Source organism: Lagopus muta, chromosome 1 (assembly GCF_023343835.1).
Source record: "Lagopus muta isolate bLagMut1 chromosome 1, bLagMut1 primary, whole genome shotgun sequence".
Lineage (NCBI taxonomy): Eukaryota > Metazoa > Chordata > Aves > Galliformes > Phasianidae > Lagopus > Lagopus muta.
The window spans coordinates 136,250,694-136,275,462 of record NC_064433.1 but is presented as its reverse complement, the minus strand read 5'-3'; the positions used below and the strand labels follow the sequence as shown (position 1 = coordinate 136,275,462).

Here is a 24,769-nt window from a genome sequence, read left to right as displayed (position 1 = left end):
GGAAAAGAAGACTGAGGGGTGATCTGATAAATGTTTATAAATATCTCAAGGGAGGTGGGAGGCAAATGGATGAGGCCAGGACCTTCTCAGTGGTGCGTAGTGACAGACAGGACAAGGAGCAATGGCCTAAAACTTGAACATAGGAAGTTCCATACAAACATGTGGGAGAACTTTACAATGAGGGTGACAGAATACTGGATCAGGTTGCCCAGAGAGGATGTGAAATTTTCTTCTATGGAGATATTCAAGACCTGTCTGGACACCTACCTGTGCAACCTATTGTAGGGTATGTGCTTTAGCAGGAGGGTTGGACTCGGTGATCCCTTGAGGTCCCTTCCAACCCCTGCATTTCTGTGAATTCAGCATTTCCTTTCCTGATTAGTTTGTGGTAGAGATGGTGAACCGGTGCTTTGGCCGTATTCACGCTAGGAATCTCATATTCAGCTTCCTATAGCCTTGCAGTTAGTTTTGGGGGCACCAACTTCAATGTTGGCAAAGATTGGGTCACTTCAGCCATTTGGTCACTGTGAGAAACAGTCAATTATAATAGTTTTAACTCTGCTTGGATTTTTTGATCTGTGTGACTTCTTAGGCTGGGTCACTGTTTGACTGGTCTTCAAAATGAGTTCTTCATGTCTGGAATTCAGCAAAGATTACATGTTACTCTTTTTAGAAAAACAGCCAGCAAAGTGAATGGCCTTGAAATATTCCACAATGAAGAGAAAGCTTTAAATGCAATTCCACGTATGTATGCCAGTGTCCAGTGTATGCAGTACCAGTGGAGCATATGTTCAGAGCAAAGATTGACCGTGCTTCACTGAGCTACTAACCTATGGTTATTTATTTTTTAAATCATCGCAGGCTTCTGTATGATTCAGGTCTTTTAGTGCCTTAGTGTTTTGTTTGCACCTTGCTTAGGTTAAGCAGCCAATAGTTCGGTTTACTCTTTGGGAAGCTTTTTACTTTGGCATAGGTCATTGCCCAGTGGTTATCAGGCACATTAATCTTGATGGTGCTGTGAACTGAGGATGGGGTGTATCTGCTTCAGACGAAAGTTACTGGGACGCAGTAAAGTAACACATAAGAGAATTGTGTAGGATCAGGGTCCTGCCGCCTGACTTTAGAAGATCTTTTGCCTTACTTTATACAATAAGGCATAGTTGTCACTTCATTTGCAAAATGCAGTTCAAATATTTTAAACTTAAGAACCTTCCTTCTTTTCCTGCAGACCTCTGCTCTATTCCTTAATTACCTTTTAATTTCTGTGAAAAATGAAATGGCTATCTTTATAGGACAGCCTCCTGTATTTGTATGATGATTCATTTCCAGGGCACGTTTGTTTTGGTCCCTGAATGAGGTGAGAGTCCAATGGGGAAAAATAATGTATAGTCATCTTGTTACAAATGACATCTTTGTGTCGCCAGGGGTGAAAGTAAAACTAAGCAGCATTATTTCTGGTTGTAAGCTGTTCTCCATTTGTAGCTGTGCTCGTATTCCATTGTGTTTTTTTGTTGCTTCCTGATGATAAAATAAACCCCAGACCCCTACATTATGATTAAGGAGGCACACAATCAAATTGCATGGCATAGTGCCTTTATGTTTATTGTTTACTTTTAAAGCGTGAAATCCTGGAGTTTGGTACTCTGTACTGATCAAATTAAGTAGTTTGGTCCAGATGTGTGGGTTTTTGCCAGCTGACTTTGCAAATGCCTGTAGACAGTAGAAGCATCCTCCTGATGCCTTTGACAAGCTCCAGGAAGAAATTTGCTCTATTGGGAATACTTTTCCTTTCTCATTTCTTCATTGCCTAGTTGTGTCTTTACTACTTCTCAGTGTGAGTCCCAGTTTATACACTCTGTAGTTGTGGCTTAATTTAGTGTAGGATGTGTTCACTATTCCTGTTCCCATGTTCTTACTCTCTTTGCATAGGATCCAGTCTCCTTCCTCTTTTAAAACTTTTAGTTTCCCATCACTTCTGTCTCCTGTACTTCTTAACAGACTCCCAACTACACTAAACTCTACTCCTCATCTGTCGTCTTACATTTGATTTTTGTAGTTCTTTTTCATTCTTTCCCAGTCAGTGCCGATGTCTGCTTGTTTCTCCGGCTGTCCTATTCTGACTCTTATTCTTTCAGCAAAGTTGTGTATTTTGACCTACTTTTCTTGTTTGGTTGTCAAACCCAGTTCTGTGCCTCATTTTGGTGGTCTTATCATGCTGTTAGCAACTGAAAACTTTCTGAGAAATACCTTTTGGCAAATGCCTCTGTTTCCATTTATTTCCACCTTTTTTTTTTCTTTCCCACTTCTTTCAGCTCTTTCTCATGGAGCATACTTAAAATTTGGCTCATTACATAGAAGCGAGATAGAAAAGGTATTTATATGGCACAAAGGCAGCTTTCTCTTCTCTGTATTTGCTTATCTCATTGTAGCAGGGGGATCTTCCTCTCAGGTTAGCCTTGACAGACATCAGACATGTACCTCTCCAGTTATTCTGCAGTCCAAATTCAGCAAGAAACTCTAATGTTTAAAGCTTTTAATGAATAATTTTATACCAGTTTTTAGTAAGAGAAAATTGCAAGTCTGGAAGGCTATGGAAATGGTACTTTCATTGTAAGGGTGTTGAATTCCTACTGTGTAACTTCGGAGATCACAAATACAAGCTAGCTAGTATCAGAGGACTTGATATCTCAGTCTGCAGTGTGGGATTTTTTTTAACAAGTGAAATTCTCTGCATTCTTAGCAAATTTCATTACAGATTTACCTTAGTCCAAGAAAAAATACTATTTCACAGTTTACTGTCTCTCAGTTGAAGACCACTTACAGTTTCTCAGCTTTTACTTGGAAACAAAGCAAAAATAGACTTCCTAGTCCTTTTGGCTGCTACTGATCTTATAGCAGGCTAACTTCAATTGAAACTTCAGTATGTTTAGCCTATCAGTCGTTTTCTTGTCCTTAGAAGTTCTGAACAGTGATGAGGTGGATCCCGGATGGTGGTAGGGTTCTCTACTCAAGCATGGCTTCCACAATTAAAATGTGCAGATTTACTGATTTGTCCATTGGTCTTTAATCTACTCTGCTTGTGTTTAGCAGAAAGGGGATCAAAGTTTTTGCTGGAAACAGCTGCTGGAGTTAGATGCTGTGTTGAGGGTCCAAAGCTATTTGCTTTTTTCTTTTTACATCTCTGTTGGTTTTGTTGAAATGCGAAAAGCATAAAGGGTTTTGTACCTGTTACCTGTTTCCAACACAAAAAGTTCATTTACATAGCCTTGCAAAAGTTTATGTACCTAGCGTGCCTCTTTGAAGAGGAAAGCAACTCTAAATTGTGAAGTTGGAGGCAGTTAATAAAGCTTTCAGAATCAAATATTTAGATCGTGATATTGCTCCAGGCAGCACTGACATTATCATCAAAGGAAGTTATGCATCTTGAAGCTGAGAATCATGAGAAGAAGAAAACATTTTCTTTTTATTCTGTTATCAGATGGAGAAAAAAAAAATCAAAATACCTTGATACAAAGTAGCTTGATAAGGCCTGAAAACTAAATCTGTTTTCACATCAAAAAAAGTTGATACCCTTCTTGGTGAAAGGTTACTTTTCTATTGAGAAAAACAAAAACCGAGTACTACTTGCATGCATTGTGGATCTGTGACTGGGATATAAATACTGGGAGCTGGGGTCACATTTCCCTCTGAGGTCAACTCTAATTCTTTTGGGCACTGTGCTGGGTAGGTTATGGAGGGGTAATCGTGGACCCTTCTAAAAAAACTGCCCTGTAAAATAGCGGGAATTTCTTTCAAGTATGTACTGAGAGTTTTTTGCCTAGTAGATCTATTGTGGAACAAAGACGATGGATTTTTATATGGGATGAAAGTTTTGCTTTTGAGTTCTGTGTCGCTAAAAGCTACTGACTTTGAGGAGACTCAAAAATAGTGACAATTTTGATCACCTCATAGTCAAATACTGTATCTAGAAGTGTGAAGTGCACATACTGAGCCTGGAGAAGGAGAATTTTCACTAGAAATGAAATCAACTTCCATTATGAATCATAGCAGCTGGAGGTGCTGCTTGCTATTGAATTTGGTAATGTTCTTCCCAGGCAGATCTCTTGGAGCCTTTCCTAGGCATACGCTTTCAAGTTGAATATTTACCAGCCATGTAACTGCCAGAACTGAACCTTCGGCAAGACAGTGGTGTGCAGGGTGGTGGAACTCTGACTGCTGTGGTCTTCATCAGTTTGCTGGTTCCTCAGGGTTCTTGTTGCTTGGTGATTGTCTTCCTCTGAGATTTTCCAAAATTGTATTCTGCTGTTGACTGAAATGCAATGTTTTTCCTGAATGTGTTCCACTTTGTCATTGGTTTGCATGCTTTCAGTCACACAGAAACATGATCCAGGGTCACTAACCTGACCCTTTGTAACGTTGGATTGTGTTCCTAGAGTTGACCATTGGTTTTGGTAATTTATCATGATGTAGAAGGAAATACAAACCTTATTATATTATGTAATGTATTAATTGATAGCATACTGAAGGATAAAATGAAGTAATAGAAATGGTTATATTGGAGATTGTACCAATTAAAAGATATGGGGAGGCCAAAGAATAACTGATTACTGAATTACCTAATTTGCTAATTATTGAAATAGTATTCAGTAGTGATTTGCCTTTTTTACTTGAATTCCTGCATAAGCTCACATTGTAAATATTTGTATTTGGCTTATTACTTTAACTGATATGCAAACTTGATGCAAGTTTTCTTTTGCATATTAAAAATCTTTCCATTCTCATTGGTATATTTCTCATTCTCATGAAAAGAAAAACCATTGGATGTCTTAGGAACACAAGCCTCTTCTTTCTGTTGTTGAATAGAAACTGAAGGATTGCATTTAGAAGAATTGGGACAGTGAAACTGTGCTTCCTGTGTGGTTTAGCACTCCTGTTGTGTAACTGAGGTAGGGTTGGGCGCGTAATGTAATACCTCCAAATTTGTCTTCACATCTTATTCAATACATTGAGTTTGGGTGTTCTGGGAGTTTATATTGCTGCAGAGCCTGCTTTATGACATCTTTGCACGTTAGCAATTTCATGTTAGTGAATAGCATCTTTCTTTGGAAGGGTCAGATGTAGTCTCTTGGCCTGTGGCGTTGTGTAGGTCTGGTGCTTAGGAGTAGGGCAGGAGAAGTGTTGTTTGTTGGAGCTGACCTTTGAACCCCTGCTGTGGGCAAGGTGGAGAGCAGGCATTGTTTGTGTCCTGGGAAGTTGTTGCAGTCTCATTAAATCAGGCTATTGCATTATTTTTTTTTTGGGGGGGGGGGGGGGGGGGAAATTACGAGAAGGAAGGACAAATACTACAAGCTCTTCATTTTACCCATTGCTTCCATTATCTCCTCACTTATGTTTCCTCTGTGCCACTAGGTCCTAAAAATGCTATTACAGAATTCTGCTCTTAATCCTAACCTTAGCAAAATTTCTCTTCTGCTCACCTCCCAGCCTGTCCTCAGTGCTCTATCAACCACTTTTCCCCTCTTCTGTTTCAGTGAGAGGAGAGAAAATTTGCAACAGTTTCCTGCCGTGTGAAGTTCTTTCTGGCTTAAAAATTGATTGCTGTCATACACCTGGATAGTAGCAGCACTACAGCATCCTCTAGTGGTCTTCTTGGTTTGCTGAACTTGCTAATTACCAGCAAGGCTTTTCAGGTAGCCTTTTGAGGGGAAAGTTTTGCTGCTGACTGACAGCAGAGCACTTAATTGTCTCTCTCTGCAGTAGCCCTCAAGTACTGACAGTGCACAAAATACAGTTTAGGGACATTTCAGCTTCTGTAACACCACTTGCTATACTGTGGTGAGTACAAATGTTGAATTTTTTACTGTTCTTTCTAAACTGTGTGTCCTGCATTCATTCTTCCTTCAGGACTGCTTAGTCTGAAGATAACAAGGTGTTACTGCATCATGCATTTTCTATCCAGAATTAATAGTATATGTTTTTAATAGCTTCTACTGAGCATTCTCAAAGGGTGCTGATTATTTGATACACTTGGATGAAATCCTTCACTTAAGAGCTCTGCTTTCTTATCCTTTAAAAAAAAAAAAAGAAGAAGAAGAACAAACGGTGTTTATTTTTAATGCCATTTTTCTGTTTAGTGTGACATAAGGCATTTCTTAACACCTCTGTTGGTTCTGCCATGATTTCAGTGGCAGGTTGATAGTTGTTATAAAGTACAATATACAGTCACAGATGTTAGTGGTTCTAATTAGCAAGGTGTTCAGCTATCTGTTAAGACACTGCATGTACCCTCGTAAACTTAGAACGCAAAATAGCAAGGTATGTGTAAACTGATTTTCTGCTTGCTTTTAGGAACATGGTAATTATAAAAATCAGTTGATTTTGAAGTCTGGCTAATATTATAGCACAAGCAGTGTGGTTACATAAGTGGCAGATTAGTGAGGAAATGTGAGTGGTGGCAACAGAGTCTTCTGGTGTGATTTCTTCCCTCTTTGACGATAAAAGGCTGTCAGTGTTTGTCAATTTAATAAAAGTTACTTTCTTTAATAGGCTGGACTAATTGAAGCCAATGGAGAGCTTAAGGTGTTTATAGACCAAAACCTAAGTCCTGGAAAAGGTAAGAACACCATTTTTAGTAAGACTGTTTCTTGATTGTTGATTGTTATGCTTGTTACTGGCTTTGATCTACTTTCTTAGCTTTAGTAGAGCTTTTCTTAAGTTATATGTTACGTGCTCAGCAAACAAGCTATAGTTTAATTAAGATCAGTTTCAGTTGTGGTTTTACTGCCATTCTGTATTTTGATCTTCACATTAGAATAGCTGTGATGTAAGTGTGCAGGCTGTGATAGCCAAATACATCCTCTGGGGCAGTATGTTCTAACAAGTGGGAAAAATGTAGGAGTGCAGTAGTTTGAGAGAGGTTCTGACAGTTTATATGATACTGCATTCATACTAATGCAATTCTGTCTGAAATAATAATTTGAACAGAACCGTTCTGGACTCGCTCGTAGTGGCTGTGCTTGTATGACAGTGTAATATAATCAAGCAGTTTTATAAAACAGGCTGTAAACTTCAGTTTGATATGTAGGCTCGGAAAACTAAGAATATCTAAACATTAGAAGAGTTATGTGCTGTCTGTTACGTTTAACATAACTGGGAAAGAAAACGGAATACAGTGAATTCCAGTTGTCTGCAGTTCTAGACAGCTATGTCATATAATCTTTTGTAAATTGATTATGCTATATATGAAAATCAGATTTTTCTTCTCTGTATTCTTATGGGATGTTTCCATAGTGAGATTTCCAGTTAAATGTATTCTTGCCAGTTCATGCATTTGCTGATGGCATTGTTATTTTTCAGTTTAATACTTTTCTCCAATGTTCTGTTCCTGTTCTTTGTAAAGAGCAATGATGTATCTTAAGCTTCTAGTTTGATGGGCTGGCCAGATTGTTTTCTAGATTAGTCATCAGATGTATACTATGTCCTCTGGATTTTCTGCGTGTTCAGTCATCTAACCATTTTTTATTGCATTCATCAGCCTTCTTTAACACAAGTGACCCAAATTGTATATACAGTTCCAAGTCAACCGTTGGCCATGTTTTTATGGAGGTATCAGTATTTCACAGTGCGACATTGTGTTTGTGGTTCACAGTCATCTCACAGTAGATTTTGGTGGAATGGCTGTTTTTCTTTGTTGCGTCCAAATGCTGATAGTCTGGTTTATTTGTGTGCAACAGATGGGGTGCTTTGGTAGGTTGTACTAAGTAGGGCAAAGTTGATTTGAACTGACTCACCTGCTGCTTCTTATCTGTGTTCTCATAAACCTCCATGTTGACAAGTCCATTGACTTCGTGCATTGATGGATTGCCCTCACTCAGATTAACCTGTAGTCCAGTTCAAGCTATCTCGAGTCTAGTCTTCTGTATCCTGTTTTGTAGAATTGTAGAATATCCTGAGTTGAAAGGGACCCGTAAGGATCATTGAGTCCAACTCCTGTCTCCACACAGCACCACCCAAAGATCATACTATATAACTGAATGTTTGTCCAGACGCTTCTTGAACTCTGCCAGATCGGTGCCATGACCAGTGGCCTGGGGAATGTGTTCCAGTGGCCAGTCACCCCCAGGTTAAGAATCTTTTCCCTAACCCCCAGCGTGACCCTCCCCTAAAGCAGCTCCACACCATTCCTTCGAGTTTCAGCCAACTCTTTTAAGCATTTATTTTTACAACTTGAAAAACTTCGGATTTCTACCAGCACTGATTCAACTAACAAGTTTTGTTTTTAAAGCAACATTGGACTTTATTTATTTTAATAAAACAGTCCAAATAAGTAAAAATGTTAATTTTACAACATCTGTTTTGCAAGTGATTTTTGAGTACCACCTGTAAAATGCCCGTAAGTTGATGTTCTTCATGCTTTAAAAACATATTTAGCATGCAGTAAGAGGTATTGATATGTGGTAGAAGGTTGTCTATTCAGAAATCGTTCTAAATTCACTTCTGTTTGCCCAAGCTCTTGTGTATTTCCTTTAAGGAAATGTAGCACCTCATTAACCCTAAAAAGAACAGCACTTTGTGGAGTATCTTTGGTATTCAGGATGCTGCCAGTCCGTGGATGAAAAGATACAACTAATGCAGGTTTTCAGTGTGTCTGGATCCTGGGGGGTCCTGATGAGAAGGTCCATGTTCTCCTGGAAGACTTGTCTTTAAGGAGATGAGGCATGAAATTTATATCTTAGAGCAGCTTTCACGCTAAGTACCAGGTCTGTTGAACTTGTAGTCTGATAGGGTTTTCATGGTACAAATTCACAGACACCAGTCAGCAGCGTTTGATTTGGCACAAGTGCCACCGTGAAAGGTTTTGACACGTGTGCTTGGTAGCCAGGAAGATGGTTTTCTATTAAAGCCCTGCTCCAAGCAGTTTAATGGGAAGAAGATATGATGTAAATGTGTTTGTTTCAGGACATCCTGACAATGCCAGGCACTTCAAAAATGCAGCTTTGGTAGTGTCTCTGATGGTGAGTTAACACACTGAGGGAAAGGTAGTGGTATTCAGCCACCCTTCCGTTGATAACCTTATAAAGCTAGATGATCCTATAGCTCATGCCCTGTGCTGTTGTATTTACTGTCAGCTTGTGACAGTGTGGAGAAATGCTAAATCCCCTTGAACACATAAGTTTCTGTGCCTCATATCAAAATAGCCAGTTGCCTTTTTTTTCTCTGAAGGCTTAGATGCTTATTATCCTGTATTCGGGGAGGGCATTCCTAATCTTGTTCATAAATTTTTCTTCTAAATTAATAAATCATTATAGTCAGAAACAATGTTTTAAAAAATGTAAAATGTGAGCTAAAGTGAAGCTCTAAGGACACCCATACTGTGATTTATAGCTATATCACCTCTTTTTTGCTGATAATCAAAAGGGAGATATCCCTTTATCAAAGATAGGACAAGAGCACAGATGAATTGTGGGATTAGGTTCTGAAGTGACTTGATCATAATTGCTTGCTTAGAGAATCATAAAGTCATTAAGGCTGGAAAAGTCCTCTCATCCAGTCCAACTGCCAGCCCACCCCCTCCATGCCCACTGACCACATCCCTCAGTGCCACATCCACACGCATCTGGAACACCTCCAGGGACAGACTGCACCACCTCCCTGGGCAGCCTGTGCCACTGCCTCACCACTCCTGACAAGAAGTTTCCAAACACCCAACCTGATCCTTCCCTGGTACAATTTGAGGCCATTACCTCTGAAGTTATGAGGCAAGGATAATATGGTTTGGATACTTTGCTTGCTATTTTAATTTGTTTCCATTCTGGGATTAAAAATGAAAAAAATACGTGGTTGTGTTATCTGCTGGGTTTGTTTTGAAATATCAACGTGACTCACTGCTTAAACTAAAAATTGCTCAAATTCTTCCTGTACATGGGCTTCAACTGATTATTAGGATTAGAATTCATCTTTAGACTTAGAAATTACGTATGTATTGGAGGAAATGAAAGAATTTTTAATAGGAGCCGAACCAATAAAACTTCATTACATGTCTGTCTTCTAAAATCTATTTGGCAGTTAACTTTCTAAGTCTGTAAATGCTGCTGTTTAGTGAGATTGTGTTATGAAGAAGACTACTGCATTCTAGACCCAGTCGTTAGGGTCAAATCAGAGTCAGTATTAAAGAATACAATTCTAATCCTACCCCTTGCTTGTCAGGATGTGTGGTGAAAGAAAACATCTGGTTGAGGTGAGAGGAAGTGAGAACAAATGGTATTTAATGCTCTATTGAAGATAACGCTCTTCAGTTACTTTTAAAATCAGTGAAAAATAAAATTTGCATCATCTGTCATGCCAGTAGGTGGCATTATTGGTACATAACCAGCAAGTGCTTGTCAAGGTGTCTTTAGCTCCTTTTGTTTTCCTACACTTTAATATAAGATTTCATGCTGTGTGGGCATAAGGAACTTGTGTTTGGTTTTCATTTCAAATTTATTAATTTAAAAACTTGAAGTCGAGTATATCAATTTTTAAGGTGTATGTAAGCTCTTTTCAGCACTGTTTAACTGAAATGACTTGTTAAATGACAAGAAGCTTTTTTTCAGTGTAACATAACTGTTTATTTTATACAGAGAGATCAAACTCCCTGATTTTTGACCGTGTTTGGAATTGTGCCTCTGGAACAGAAGTAGAGATCTATTTAGGAGCCTGGGATGCACCCTTTAGCAAACACGTGTCTTACTACTGATTATGGAATGCTGGGCATTGCGGACAGTTCCAAACCACTGTTGTTATCTAAAGTTAAGTTGGAAAATAAAACTGTATCTGGTAGTAGGAAGGATATTGAAAAAAATCCAACAAAAATCCAAGAAATTTAAGAGTAGGTCTTAGCATTTATTTGAACAGACTTGGAAAGACTGGTTGGTAATATGAGGGATAAATTATTAGTCATATCTAAGAATGGCAAGAATTAGCTAAGGGCATTAATTGATTTCAGAAGTTTAGTAAGCATTTAGTGATACTGTAGTATTACATAAGGGAAGATTGATGTCTTTGTAAAAGATTTCCAAATTGCTGTTTGAGAACAATATCTTAGGCAGTGTGATCTGCTCAATACGAAAAGTCACTCTTGGTACCCAACTAGAGGCAGTTATCTACATGCCCTGTTAGAACTTACAGTAGGTTGAAACCTTCAGAAGTAGTTTGATGGTTTTTGAAGATTAGCATGTAAATAATCATATTTTGTCTGTGGTGGCAAGAGAGAAGTTCCAGACTGCTGCTTCTAAGGAAGCCTGAGGAGCTCCCAGAATTTGCTTGTCACCTGTCTTCATTACTAGATCTTCTAAGTACACCTTTTATGCTTATTCTGTATGTTTATATGTGATCAGTAATAACCTAAAGCTAATCAAATTGATGCTTTTGTGATAAGAAGTGATTTTCTAAAGCAATGTGGACTGGATAAATGGTTCTTTACGTGACACTTTCATGTTTTCACCCTAGCGGTGTTTTCAATAATGGTCTCACATTTATGAAAGCAGCAGTTCAGACTCGCTGATTTGAGGTAGCTTTTGTAGAACAAAATGCCCAGAAAAGACTGTAAATAGTCCTTGTGAGAACTGCCTGGCATTTAATTTCCCCTTTATCTCTATCTGGAATTGAAGTTGAAAGAGATAGTCAAGCGCTATGTACATCACATTGTATTGAGGCAGCTTTATGGGTTTGAGGCTTGAGTACACTTTCCTACTGCCATGATGACACTTTGAGGAAGAGGCAGAAGGAGGAAGTCTGCCCTAGAGTTGGTACAGAAAACTTAGGTTGCTGATAAGCTATCTTGTCGTTCCAGGATGTTTTTTTAGACTTTTTTTTTGTTGCTGCCCGTGCAGCAATACTGTGTAAACAAGCAGAGGACTTTCCTCAGGTTACCTGGTTGTGTTCTTACTGCCTGATGTCACCAGCTGTCTGACTGAAATTAGTGGGAGGTCCCACTAACCACCTATTGAGCAGTCAACCACATGGCTATAATGGCCAAATGCAACTTTTGCTAAGTAGGATAACATCAAGTGAGAACTAGTTGAAGGTGATACAAATACAAGTAGAGCCTGTGGCAGCGACTTTAGTGTCAAGTATTTCAGAACAGTATAGCCATATCTGCAATAAGTCCCATGACTTGAAAAAGCCCTGAGAAAAATCTATAGTCTGGTAACCCAGAGCTTTGTAAATGGAAAAAGAGCTTTTGCAAAAGAATGAGAATGGAGTTAAGCTACTTTACATTCATATAAGAGACCCTGGTCACTTTCTGTTTCCAAACTAAGTAATTTTTCTGACAGCTTTCTACAGAGACCAACGTGGGGGTGGTGTGACACGCTGGAGAGAAAAGAGCAGGTTGTGCAGTTAATGACTGGTTTGTTTCAAAGCACAAATTATCTTTGTCTGTGTTTGCTTTGCAAAATGGTGACGTTAAGGAATTTTTGTAGTGATTTTGTAGAATTCGGTCTTTCTCCTCCTATCTCTTCTAACCCAGGAAAATCCACGAACAGAAGATAGATGCTAACATCAGGTGCTACAACACTTTCCAGAGAGTTCTTGTAGTTTTCATGTAATCCTACATCAGTAATTTGCATCTTAAGAAGTACTGGTACTGTGCCTTCTTTAAAAATTTATAATTCCAAAATTTGGAATGTTATACTCCAAATGGCACTTGGCCTTCTTGAAAGTGGTAATCGTTATCATCAGTGTCATTTCTTGGAACCATCTGGTTCATGGAAAGTCTCATTGGTCTTTTTTGGTCTCCCCAACTCTCTTGCTCTAGTTTTATCAGCTTCTTGATACTAATGCTGGCTTTAAAAAAAATAAAAATAACTTGTATGACTTGTATTGAGATTGGCTTAGTAATGCTGCTGTCTTCCAAGCTGTGTGGCTGTCCTCAGCTAGATTCAGCTGCTGTTGAAAGCCATTGATTTCGAAGCTTATAGAATCTAACCAAAAGTTTATGCAGTTCTTAAGAGTAGTTTAAGTGGTTGTATTGCAAAATGTCATCTGTGAGGTTAATTCTCTTTAGACCTTTCTTAAAATAACCCTTTTGCTCAGCACCTAGCCTTCAATCTTGTAGAGTGTTTACTTACAAACTGGTCTGCTGGAGAGTTTGCAACTGTGGAAGGAAGCGGTAGGAATTACTTTGACCGCAGGAAAACCATTCTTTTTCTCATGCTGTATATTTTTTTGGCATGTGATAATTGAGAAAGTGCTTTCAAAATTACCTTCTAAAAACAATCATACACATTACTGTTCCTATGCTAGGAGACAGATTTACAAGACTTAATGTGTTAAAGACTGCATTATCAGAAAACTGACTAGTTTTTTCAATGATTTCTGTTGTTGGGAGAATTTTTGGGTTTGTTTTTATAAGCCAGAAAAGATTCAAGAGTTCTTCCCTAAATGAAACGAGTAATTGAAACAGGCAATTAAACACATTTTCTTTGTGAGGAAAGCGCTTACCTAGAAATGTTTGTAGACAGGTGAATAAAATGTTTTGTTAAAGCATGCTGCTGCTTTTGCTGTTCAAGTTTTATGTGATATTACTCCTTGATCCCGTCTGTATCATTATCTTATGTATAGAAGCATTCTATAACTGTACAGTACTGAAGTTCTACTTCCATTTGGGCTTAATGATTGCTTGTAAGTTGCTTAGAGTTTTCTTCCATACTGACAATATTTGAGAGTCTGAGAGTTTAGGTAGGAAAGTTTTGTCTTTCAATATAACTTCTTTTATGCTTTAAATGGCCTTTTACTGTGGTTTTTGAAGTCTTTGTCTCTTCAGAAATAAAAGAAAATAAGGACCTAGCTGTATTAATAAAACATTTTGAAAAGTAAAAAGAGTTGGTGCCAGGCAAACTGTTTGCTAACATGCTGCTCCAGATTTTACATGCTGGTATGGATGCTGTCTCTTGGCCGTAAAACAGAAGATTATTTGGATTGCACTAATTGATGTAACAGTAATTAACCAATGATTAGTAAAATTCCTTTGAGAAACTGAGCTGTCAGTCACCTTCAAAGCTAAGTTAAAAAAATATTTCTGCTTTATGTACTTAAACAACTTTCCCCACTCCACCCAGAAACCAGAGTATTACGAGCCTTTGGAAAAAAGTGCATTTGGATTTTTAGGAAAGTGCACATCAGGTAAATAAGAAACTAGGAGATACACTAAGCAGACACAAATTGAAAACACCCTTTCTTAAAAAATGCTTAAAAAAAAAAATAGAATGAGCTATTATGCTTTAATGTTAAATGTGTTACCTTTCATGAGTTGACTTTGACTTTGCTTAGAACTGAAGCATGTGTTACTGTTCTTCCAGTTGTGTTTGTATGTCCTTGCCAATCAGTTCGTACATACAGACAAATGTACTTTGCAGTTCCTGGAGAGGGCCAGGCTGGTTCCGTAGCACAATGCCACAAAAACATTAATGTTCTTAAAAACCTTAAAGAAGCATAGTGTAGGCTCTTCCCTTCATGCTGATGACGTAGCTGCAAGATAACTGTATTCGTAGAATTTTATGAATAATATAAGGAAGCTGGAGGCCATCTAATCTAGCCTAATGATCAAAGCAGGGGCAACTTCAAAGAATGGGGCCTTGAGTAACTGGAATTTTTATATAACTGCAGGGAACTTCCTAGGCAACCTGTTGCCGTTTTCATTGTGAATGTTTTTTCCCTGGCATCTAGTTGGAATTTTCTGTGCAGCTTCTGGGGACAGCTGCCTCTTTTGCTGTGCATCTCTCTAACTACCCATTTGATATTCAAAGGTGACAGATCACTACAAGTACACATCTCCTGCCTTAATCATCTCGAGGCTGAATGCATCAAGCTCCCTCAGCTTCTCCTTACACATCATGCACTTCAGTACTCTAACCACGTTAGTAATTTGACCAAAAAAATATTTACCTGTGAGTTCTAAAAGTACTTAGTGAAGGTACTTCTGTTTTGTTCACCCAGTGTAATTATAACACATAAAGTAATTAGGAAACACACTGGTAGATGTGATAATGAGGAGGAGCTAATGCTTTTCCACAAGGCAGGGAAAAAGGGAAGTTAGAGAGTTATATCTTTGTTCAAAGTCATGCTTTGAAAGAATCAACAAGCATGTGGATAAGGGTTATCTAATCAGTGTGATGTCCTTGGATTTGTCAAAAGCAGTGGTCAAAAAAAAAAGTTATCGGGCTTTAATCAGCCTGTTAAAGAACCTAAGGTGTCAGAGAATGGGATAGTCCTCCATTGGGTTAATAATTGATGAAAACCAAACCAGATGTAATGAGGACCCCAAGTGAGGTATTACAATTCAGAGCAGTTATTAAAGTCCTTGTAAGTTACGTTATGGAAACATGAAATTAGTGTCTGTTGGGGAACAAGCAAATTAAATTTAAAGAATTACTTAGAAATCAACAGAGAATAAAATAGAAAATATGCTGCAGAGTTGTACAATAACATATGGCATCCTTTTTTCATGGGTAATGTGTCCCTGTCTCCTGCAAAAACAAGTCTCAAGCAGCAGGAGAGCTCGAAGGTGTACATGCAGCATCAGAGGTAAGGAGAGGGCTCTGTACAGTTAGAGATCAGATGACAAGAATTCTTAACTTGATAAAGATGTTACAACTTTTATACTGGAAGTGGAACCTCCAGTTGGCTTTCTTGTCTTTCAAGCAATGAGAAGGTTTAAAAAAAGGCATGTTGGCAGAAAGCTGAGCAGAAGATAGGCAGGCACTTGTAGTTGGAGTAGTTTATATCATTTTCAAGCATTCGCAAGGAGCAAGACAAAAAAAAAAAAAAAAAAAAAAAGCCAGATAGTGGTGGCTGAACTCAAAGGAGCACTGAAGGAAGGGAAAGTTGTAACAGACTGTTGCAAGCTTGATAGCTGCTGACTCTATAAAAGAGCATTTAAAAGTTAGTTAATATGTGAGAGTGACAGGCTGCAGCATGGGTGTCCAACCTCTCGGCTTGTCTGGGCTGCACTGAGTGAAGAGAAATTGCCTGGGGCTGCATCTGTGGAGGTTGTTCTGAAAGTAATGCCTCCTAATTATTTCCATGGAAATTTCCAGAGGTACAGAGAGCACAGTAGCACTGTTTAGTGGATTGAATTCTCAGCTACAAAATGCTGTTTTTCAACACAGTCACAGCTATTACCTATGCATTTTCGCTTGCTATGAACACGAGCCTGCATGCTGTGCTTGTAACAATCCTGTAGCAACCTGCCATCTCTGCTGCTGAAACGCACTACTCAGCACCTCGCTGTACTCACATCCACTGTTTGATCTCCATGTCAACGGTCATCAACTGTAGATGAATGGCAGTGCATGCCATTTTTTCCAGCTGGAGGAATTCAGTGATTCACTTTTGCTTCATCCACCATTGTGTCAAGCTGCCTCTTTGCTGCCATCTGTCACACAGCAACAGCATGTAACAGATATTACAGAATCACAGAATGGCCCGGGTTGGAAGGGACCTCAAGGATCATCAAGATCCAACCCCCCTGCCACATGCAGGGCCACCAACCTCCCCATTTAATACTAGACCAGGCTGCCCAGGGCCCCATCCAACCTGGCCTTGAACACCTCCAGGGACGGGGCATCCACAGCCTCTCTGGGCAGCCTGTTCCAGCACCTCACCACTCTCTCTGTAAAGAACAATGTTGGTCAAAGGTTCAGCCTCTGCTGCCGTACCACCATCATCTGCCTCTGACACTGTGGGCCAACATCATAACTTGGGAAGTATTACTTTTAGAACAGCCCTCATAAAATGTGTAATATAGGTAATATGTATAAGTAACAAAACTTATTTATTTAAAACATACAAAAGAGAATAACAAAAGCATAGTGCTGGTGGAATACATGACCCTGTTTTTGTGACACTGACGCATCAGTCAGGTTTGATGGCAGTTCTCAGTGAGCTCTCCAAGTGTTCGTCAGAGGTTCGTCAGATGAAATCTTACTCTTGTGCTTCATCATAGAGTTTAGTTGTTCACAAATGTGCATACTGCCAAAAGTGGTGACATGAATAAGATGTGACTATGAAGCGAGGGATATGTTCTCTCTGCTAAGAGAGAGCTTCTGAAAGTCCAGTAGGTAGACGTGATCAGATTATGGATTGCAGTCCTGTATGTTCCATTTGAAAACTCACACCTATGAATTTGATTTAGTTGATTTAGATTCAGTTGATTTACATCAAATGAAAATGGAGTTGCAACTAAACAAAAAAATTGGTTCTCCTCTTGGCAATCTTGAAATCTGTTCTCAAATTCATTTATCACAGCAGAAAGCATGGCTGCATGTTTTTCTCTATTCACAGGACCGTGCTCAGCCAGTGTATCAAAACCCATAAACTTCATTGCCATCACTTGAGCTGGCACTGCACTGCATCCTGTGCCCTAGTTTCATCCTGGATGGGGTTAAGAGTGTACTAATATTCAGTTGGTGCTGAGTGATGGCTGTGCTGAGCCAGCTGCCCTAGACTGGGGGCTGCTCCATGGGGCAGAACCACCACCACGATGGTTCAGGGCAGGGGATGGCTGCAGTGTGAGCTGTGTGTGGCCACACACAGTCTGTGGGCTGTGGGTTGGACTTGCCTTGACTATAGACATCCTGACATCCTGAGAAGCTGTGTGTGGGACCAACAGTAGATTCTAGTGCAAAGCTGTCAAATTTGTCATGGTGTAGTAATGGCAGCTAGGAAGTACAAGCGTTTGGGAAAGCAAGGTCTTTCCTGGTATCTTGTGGTATTGTTCATTTTTTTGGTTGTTGCTTGTTGGTTGGGTTTTGGGGGGGTAAAGGGGGATGGAGACAGGGAAATGACTGTCTTGGAACATCAGATTTCAAAGGATACCTGATGTTGTATTTTTGTCTTATATAGTTAAAACGTAACCATCAGTGGCGACTGTGGATAGCTTATGAACAGGAAAATAAGTTTTCCCTTCAGGGTTGGTTTGCATTTGTTCACATGTGTTTTGCTCAAATTCTGGCTTCTTGTAGACTTCTTTAATTCTCTCCAGCTGGAAGGGATCACCTAGGAGAAAGAGGAAGGTTGGAATTACTCTGTTGGAAAGTCCATGCTAAACAAATGTAATCTCTTGTAGATCAGCATGCCTCAGAAGGGTATGTCAGATGCTGGGGAATTGGACATGGTTTTTAAGTGGTTAGGCAAAAGACTTGGGTAGCCACTAAGGAGAATTGGGTTGAAGAGGAGGGGAATATGCCTTCTATCATAAACCTGTTAGCTCTACTACTGTGCTTTGTCAGAATAAGTGGACCGTAAGGAGTTAAGTCATGCTCATACTAGATCACTGAAATGATTACACAAAAGGAAGGTGAGAAAAATATATTAGGAATCTTAATTTCTTTCTGCTTCAAGAGCGTGAATGCTGCGTTCATTTTGGCTCTCTGTGGCGCTCAGAGCTAGTTTCTGTTAGTAGGCCTTGGTAATACTTATGAAACTGGAATTGCAAAAATAATACAGTTTGGCTGACATGCAGATTTCTACTTCTATTTGTTTTTAGGAGTTGTTTCTCTATTGGCTGTTCATCCCTCTACAGTAAATACACTCGGAAAACAGCTCCTGCCAAAAACATTTGGACGGTCTAATGTCAACATTGCACAACAAGTGGTAAGGAGATGTGTTGTTTTCTTTTAACTTACGTGCTGTAAATCTTAGTTGCTGATATTCAGTATCACTTGTCATGTGCAGATTGTCTAAATGTTTCTAGCTTTAATAGACTCACTAAATTAGAACAAATGTGCTTTTGCAGAAGGAAATGAGAAAATGACATTCAAATCAATAGGCAGATACCTGAATATTCAGATTGCTTTCTTTTTTGGTAGTGTTGCCACTTCTAATCAGTGGCTCTTTCACATGTTCATTTGAAATCTGTCATAGAGACATGTAAATGAATTCTTCTAGCACGTTTTTAGTGAGATTGAAGTCAAATGGAACAAAATTGAAAGCAATTTTGAAAGCAAAGTTTTTTTTATTCTAAATTGAGGTATCCTTTTGCTTGAATTTTTACTGTTGTTTTGTGTGAGGCGTATGAAATTAGGATTCAAGGAATCTAATAGTGAAGTTGAAAATACACAGGTTATAAGAAGCCACTTCTGTAGTGATCAGAATTAAAATGTGGTGATCTGAAGAGAGTAGGTCTCAAGGTTTCCATCTTATGGAAAGCAACTGTATTGTGTAAAGATCTTTATAATAATTTGTCTTACGTTTGAGTTTCTTGAAACAAAAGCAGTTTACCATCCTCCTTTCCCAACTCTTAAGCTCTAAGGAGCAAGACTGCCTAAATCTATAAACTGTACCACTTCAACTGTACAGCTGTTGTGGAAAGTCTAGTCCCTCTAGTCCTATCTTTATAACTGCTTACCAGCTGTACTTTGAAATTGTTACCATGTTCAGAGAGCTGCTCTGGTGTAACTGTCAATTTGAAGAGCACAGCGAGGGAGAAGAGCAAAACCAACAAGCCAAGAAAAAAAGCAAAGCAATGAGAAACCCACAAACCTCTACACTCTCCCATGTCCTGAGTTGAACTACAATATCTACATTCAAGTCTTGAGGTTCACATAGTTTGAGGAGTCCCATACGAGATAGACTAATGATTGTAGATTATTGAAGTGTCAGTGAAACTGCAGATTATTCATTGTATGCATTGGTGAATTCAGTGCCTCCAGCAATTGCTTGAAAGGTAGAGTTTATTAAAATGAGTTTAGCTGAGTTCACCTCTTCAGTAAGAGATATTTTATCAATAAATATCCAAGTACAGAGCTGTTAGATGTTCTTTTAATTTAAATGCAGTAACTAGCAGTAGGAAGAGAATGGTTTTTTCTGCATATCACAGTGGCACGTAGTTTGTCTTCTGGTCATTACTCTGAGGCTGTATACTTGAGGCTGTGTACTTGAGTTTAATGTTGAAAACGAAACATTCTTTTTGGTAACATGGAAGACTTTTTCTTAAGTTATCAAAACGAGGGTTTGATAATGAAATGACAAGCTATCTGATGCCTTTTTAAACTTTGAAGGTTGAGTAAATAAACGTTTACAGTCCTGTGTGTGTGCATATGCACTAATTATACATCTGTAAATTGTCTTCACTGCATTTAATTGACAAATGCTCGTGTACTTTCAGTCTTGCACGGTAACATGAAATTGCTTTTCTTCATGGTGTCTTTCTTAGTGTGATCACTGTGTGAAATTCATGCTTGCAGTGAAGAATTTGTCAGCATTTTCAGTGTTATTCTAAACATTTTAAGTAAGAAAAAAGATGGCCCATATCAGCATATTTGTATTGACTCTTATTGGCACAAAATAAGATGCTTACTTTTATGTTGGCAGAGAAGAGATGGAGTTCTTGTTCAATCTCAAGTGTATATTGAGAGAAAATTTTTGGATAAAATTATGCTGGCCTTATAATTCAGAATGATAGCAAGAAAAAGCTAAACCTGGAAACTGAGGAGATAATTGGTTTTTTTGCCAATAAGCAAGATGTTCTTGGTAATGAATTGAGTTTGCTTGTGACCCTGATCAACTTTTTAACATCTGTCTGGTAAAACCATGTTTTTAATACTTAAATATTTAATTTTCTGAGCTTGTATTCTTGTTCAGTTGGCATTATTTCTTCTCAGGAGAAAAATGTTAGTGGTGACAGCGCTGTAGTACAGTGAAGTGGATTGTGAAGGCTGTCATGCCTGTTCTTTTCCATTTTTTTGATCTTCTTTATTCTTAAGGAACTGAATTTTAATCTCATTCTTCATAAATCCAAAAACATTTTAAAAGTGTAGATACAGTGGATTTCTACTTTGACTTCATTCTTTGCCTCTTCCCTTTCTGTTTTCCCTAAAATTCCAACTATATTTGTTCGATTATCTTCTTATGATTCCATTTGTAAGCTTTCATTTTAGGATGTTCCCAGTGCCCCAGTGACTTCATTCTACTGAGCTCTTAGTGTTATTTTAATGCAAAGTTATGATTACCTGTGAATTTGAGAGTAACCTAGGGTTATCAGCATTTCTTTTAAGGAGACAATAAGAATACCAAATAATTCTTAGACTGAATCAAAATCTAAATCAAATAATTCTTAGACTAAATCTGAAACTCTAGGCTGTGGGGTCTTCCTTAATTGTCAGTCCATACTTGTTTAGCTTTGAATAAGACACTTGATGTCGACATCCTCTGTTCAAGATTCTTCACTTAGTTACCAGTAGATGCTTACAAGTTATTTCTGGAATTCTGGAGTATTTCTGCATTTCATGTCCTTGAAATATGGAAAAGAAAATCTTGGATGTTTGGAAGCAGTGTAACGAGAGAGGACCTTGGAACCAAAAGTGCAAATTCTAAGCTTCTGTGGAAGCTGTGTTTAAAAACTGGTGGAGATGCAACTTTCAGCAAAAAAAAAAAGAAAATTGCTGATCTTTTTTTCCTGGTGGTCACTGTGACAGTAATTGGATTTCAAACAGTTATTTAAAAAGAAAAGCAAGTAACCCCACATTGAACAATTTCATTTTTGCCTGTGGGATTTATCTATTTCTCCGTGTTCTGTAGAGAAACTGAACAGTCTTAACATACGATTGTTCATTATAAGAAGACTTTTCAGTATTAAAGAGGAATGTTAGACTTCTTACGGATACTGAGAAAATTTCTAAGTTTCTCTATCCCTCACATATATTATTATTAGCATAATACATGAACTTAGATCTGAGCCATACCCTTTATGTGAAAGCGCGGGCTTTCAAAACATATAGCATAAAAGTGTGTTATTCTGGCTAGTTTGTAAACTTCTTGAGATGGAATGCTGAGCAGGTTTTGAATTTGCCAAACAGACTTCAGTTTTCCATGTTAGCCTGTGGGGTTATCCACTTACTCTGTACTGCTCAATGTTTAGCAGTAGTACTGAGCACAGTAGATTTCCAGCATTTGCTGCTGCCAACGGATTTGTTTTTCTCTGAGCTTTGTAATTCTGCTTGCTCCCCTGTGCTGGCTTGGCCTCTCATCCAGCTGCACGATCTTAGGAATTCTAGATGTAGCATCAGGCTGGTGGTGGGAGTGTTTGTGGAATTGGGAAGCCAAGGCATAGAGGGGGACCCTTTAAATTTGACCTCTGCAAGCAGGCTGTTAAGTAATCTCTTCCAGTCCTCTGTCATCAGAAGAAACAGAGATTGGGTACTAGCTTTCCTCTCTTCTCTCTATTGTGTGTGTTATGTGAGTGGCACACCGGCAGTCTTCATGGCATTCTGAGATGTTGGTGAACCAGACTTGGTTTTTTTTTTTTCCATGAGATTAGTGAAAGGATTGTCGACAGAATCACACCTCGGTAGCTGCAGGAATTCCAGTTATCTAAGAGCAAAAAAACCATCAAGTGGGATCAGACATTTAGAATGTGCCTGGAAGATGCTTATTCCAGCTCTTCTTAAAAATGTTCTTTCAGAAATGGCCTAACTATAGCTATACTATGGGTAGTTAATCAGTGAGGAAGAAAGACGCACCTTTCTTTATCTTCACTTCTAATGTATTCTTGTTTTCAGCTCTGCAGTGAGAGGGGCTGCCTGTAGGAGAGAATGCCTTGCAACTGCACTGTTTTCTTTCAGCTTTTACTGATTTTCAAATCATCTTCTTCTGTATATTTATATTTTAACAGTAATTTACAGCAGCATCTTCAGGTGTAGTCTGGCAGGGCTTTTTGTTTTGTTTGCAATTGTAAGAAACCCAGTAAGCATGAAAAGCTCATTTTGGAAGGATAAAATATAAATGATTATTGCTTAAGGAGTGTTTTAACCCTGTGATGTGTGGTCTGAAGGCATTTGTGCTAACGTGTCTAAGTTGAAAGCATCTGTTACAAGTATGTAGAAAGAAAGCATTTTTTATTCTTGAATAATGCGTCATGAATAATACAGCATCTGAATATCTTGGGGTAGTTATGGTTATTTTCCAAATGATTTTTATCTTTGTTGTAGGTTATCGGTACACCTCAGAGACCTTCAGTGCCAAATACTATCCTGGTAGGAAGTCCACATACACCTAACACACATTTTGTATCACAAAACCAGACTGCAGATTCTTCGCCGTGGTCTGCTGGGTGAGCAAAATAAAAGTTACAGAGGATCAATAAGTTACTTAGAATTTTTGCTCTAAATGCTTGTTGCAACAGCGTATGCGTTCTTCATGGGGGAAAGCAGCATGGGAAAGACAGTCTGTTAACCTTCAAATCAGGAGCACTTCAATGTTTAAGTGTACTGTACTAAAATCAGATGCAGTTACACAAGAATGATGTCATCTCATGTCATAAAAGCAACTGGGATGTTTCTGTGAACACTGACAGGTGTTCTCACATTACTTATTTTTCATGAATTCAGCTCCTGAAAGGGCATAGGAATTCATCTGAGGTGACTCAGCTTTTAGTTTCACATTTCTGTTTGGCTGGAGGATGTCCAGAAATATACTTCAGATTGAATGAGTATATCCTGAATTATCATTTGAGTTAAGAACTTAACCCTTACTGGGAAAAAAAAACAGATACAGTGACTGCATTTGTCTGGTGTGTCTGAACAGCAAGATAATCATTAGTTACTTTAAATTTTAAAAGGGAGAGGGTGGAATCGTACCAAAAAATGTTGGGAAGGGTGAGGAGTAGAAAAAAAGGGAAGACCTTGGCTTTTCACAGCAGTGTGTCTATATTTGAAAAAGAGCTGTTAAGTGTTCCAAAGTTCAAATCTTCTTAAACAACGTGTTCTATGTATGTTTAGGAAGCGGAACAGAAAAGGAGAGAAGAGCGGCACGGGTTTACGTCATTTCTCTATGAAGGTTTGTGAGAAGGTACAAAGAAAAGGAACCACCTCATACAATGAGGTGGCAGACGAGTTGGTTGCAGAATTCACTACCCCTGATGATCACATTTCACCAAATGAATCAGTGAGTATATGGGAGGCTAGTAACACGTGAACTGAATGGGGAGGCTTAGATTTCTTTTCCCACTACTAAATTAAACAGCTCAGATAATAGCCAGGTTTACTCATTTGCTGTAATGTATTTATTTTCAAATGTTTTTGTCATTTGTCAGGTATGTTTTTGATTAATGCACTATGTCTACAGCAGGCTTACGACCAGAAGAACATTAGACGACGTGTCTATGATGCCTTAAATGTCCTCATGGCCATGAACATTATCTCTAAGGAGAAGAAGGAAATCAAATGGATTGGTCTACCTACAAACTCGGCTCAGGAATGTCAGAATTTAGAGGTAAATGTATGGGAAATTCACAGTGGATTTGTTTGATTAAAAACTTGAATTCGTTTTTATTCTACATGTGCATATGATCTTCTTAGATAAAAAGTAGAATAGTTTGGTTCCTTCTGACTTTCTTTCTAATTTGTATTTACAGAATATGCATCTAAGCTTCCAGATTGCTTTAATATATATATATATATATTTGAAGTAATTCAAGTTGTTCTAATTAGAAGTAAATCAAAGCAAGTGATTAATGTGTATTTCCAACATTACACTAGTGGTAATCAAGAGTCAGGAATACTGTTTTCTTCAGATGCCAGACAAGTAATGCATCTGCAGCAATAGATGTTAAATGTCATTCAGCAGATGCAGATAGTGCATGATCCTTCTTTATTGTTGTAGGTCGCTTTTGTTTCTGATACTTAGGCAAATACATCAGCATTTTCTTACTACGAGCCTTGGAAGTTAAATGTTTTATACTGAGTGTCATTCCTGAGTTTTGGCTGAATTTTTCTATTGTCTTTATAAGCAT

General features: G+C 38.5%; 1 protein-coding gene across 3 annotated transcripts in view; it reads left to right on the top strand.

Annotated features, from left to right (window-relative positions):
* Positions 1–24,769, top strand: part of TFDP1 (transcription factor Dp-1) — a 40,835-nt gene that overhangs the window by 8,166 nt on the left and 7,900 nt on the right. For 2 of the 3 annotated variants that reach the window (XM_048960725.1, XM_048960814.1), the window contains exons 3-7: positions 6,547–6,613; positions 18,527–18,633; positions 22,968–23,089; positions 23,757–23,922; positions 24,103–24,249. In XM_048960725.1, the coding sequence (XP_048816682.1) occupies positions 6,547–6,613; positions 18,527–18,633; positions 22,968–23,089; positions 23,757–23,922; positions 24,103–24,249 (609 nt within the window). The remainder of the gene's footprint in view (positions 1–6,546; positions 6,614–18,526; positions 18,634–22,967; positions 23,090–23,756; positions 23,923–24,102; positions 24,250–24,769) is intronic. The other variant, XM_048960888.1, reaches the window with a different exon arrangement.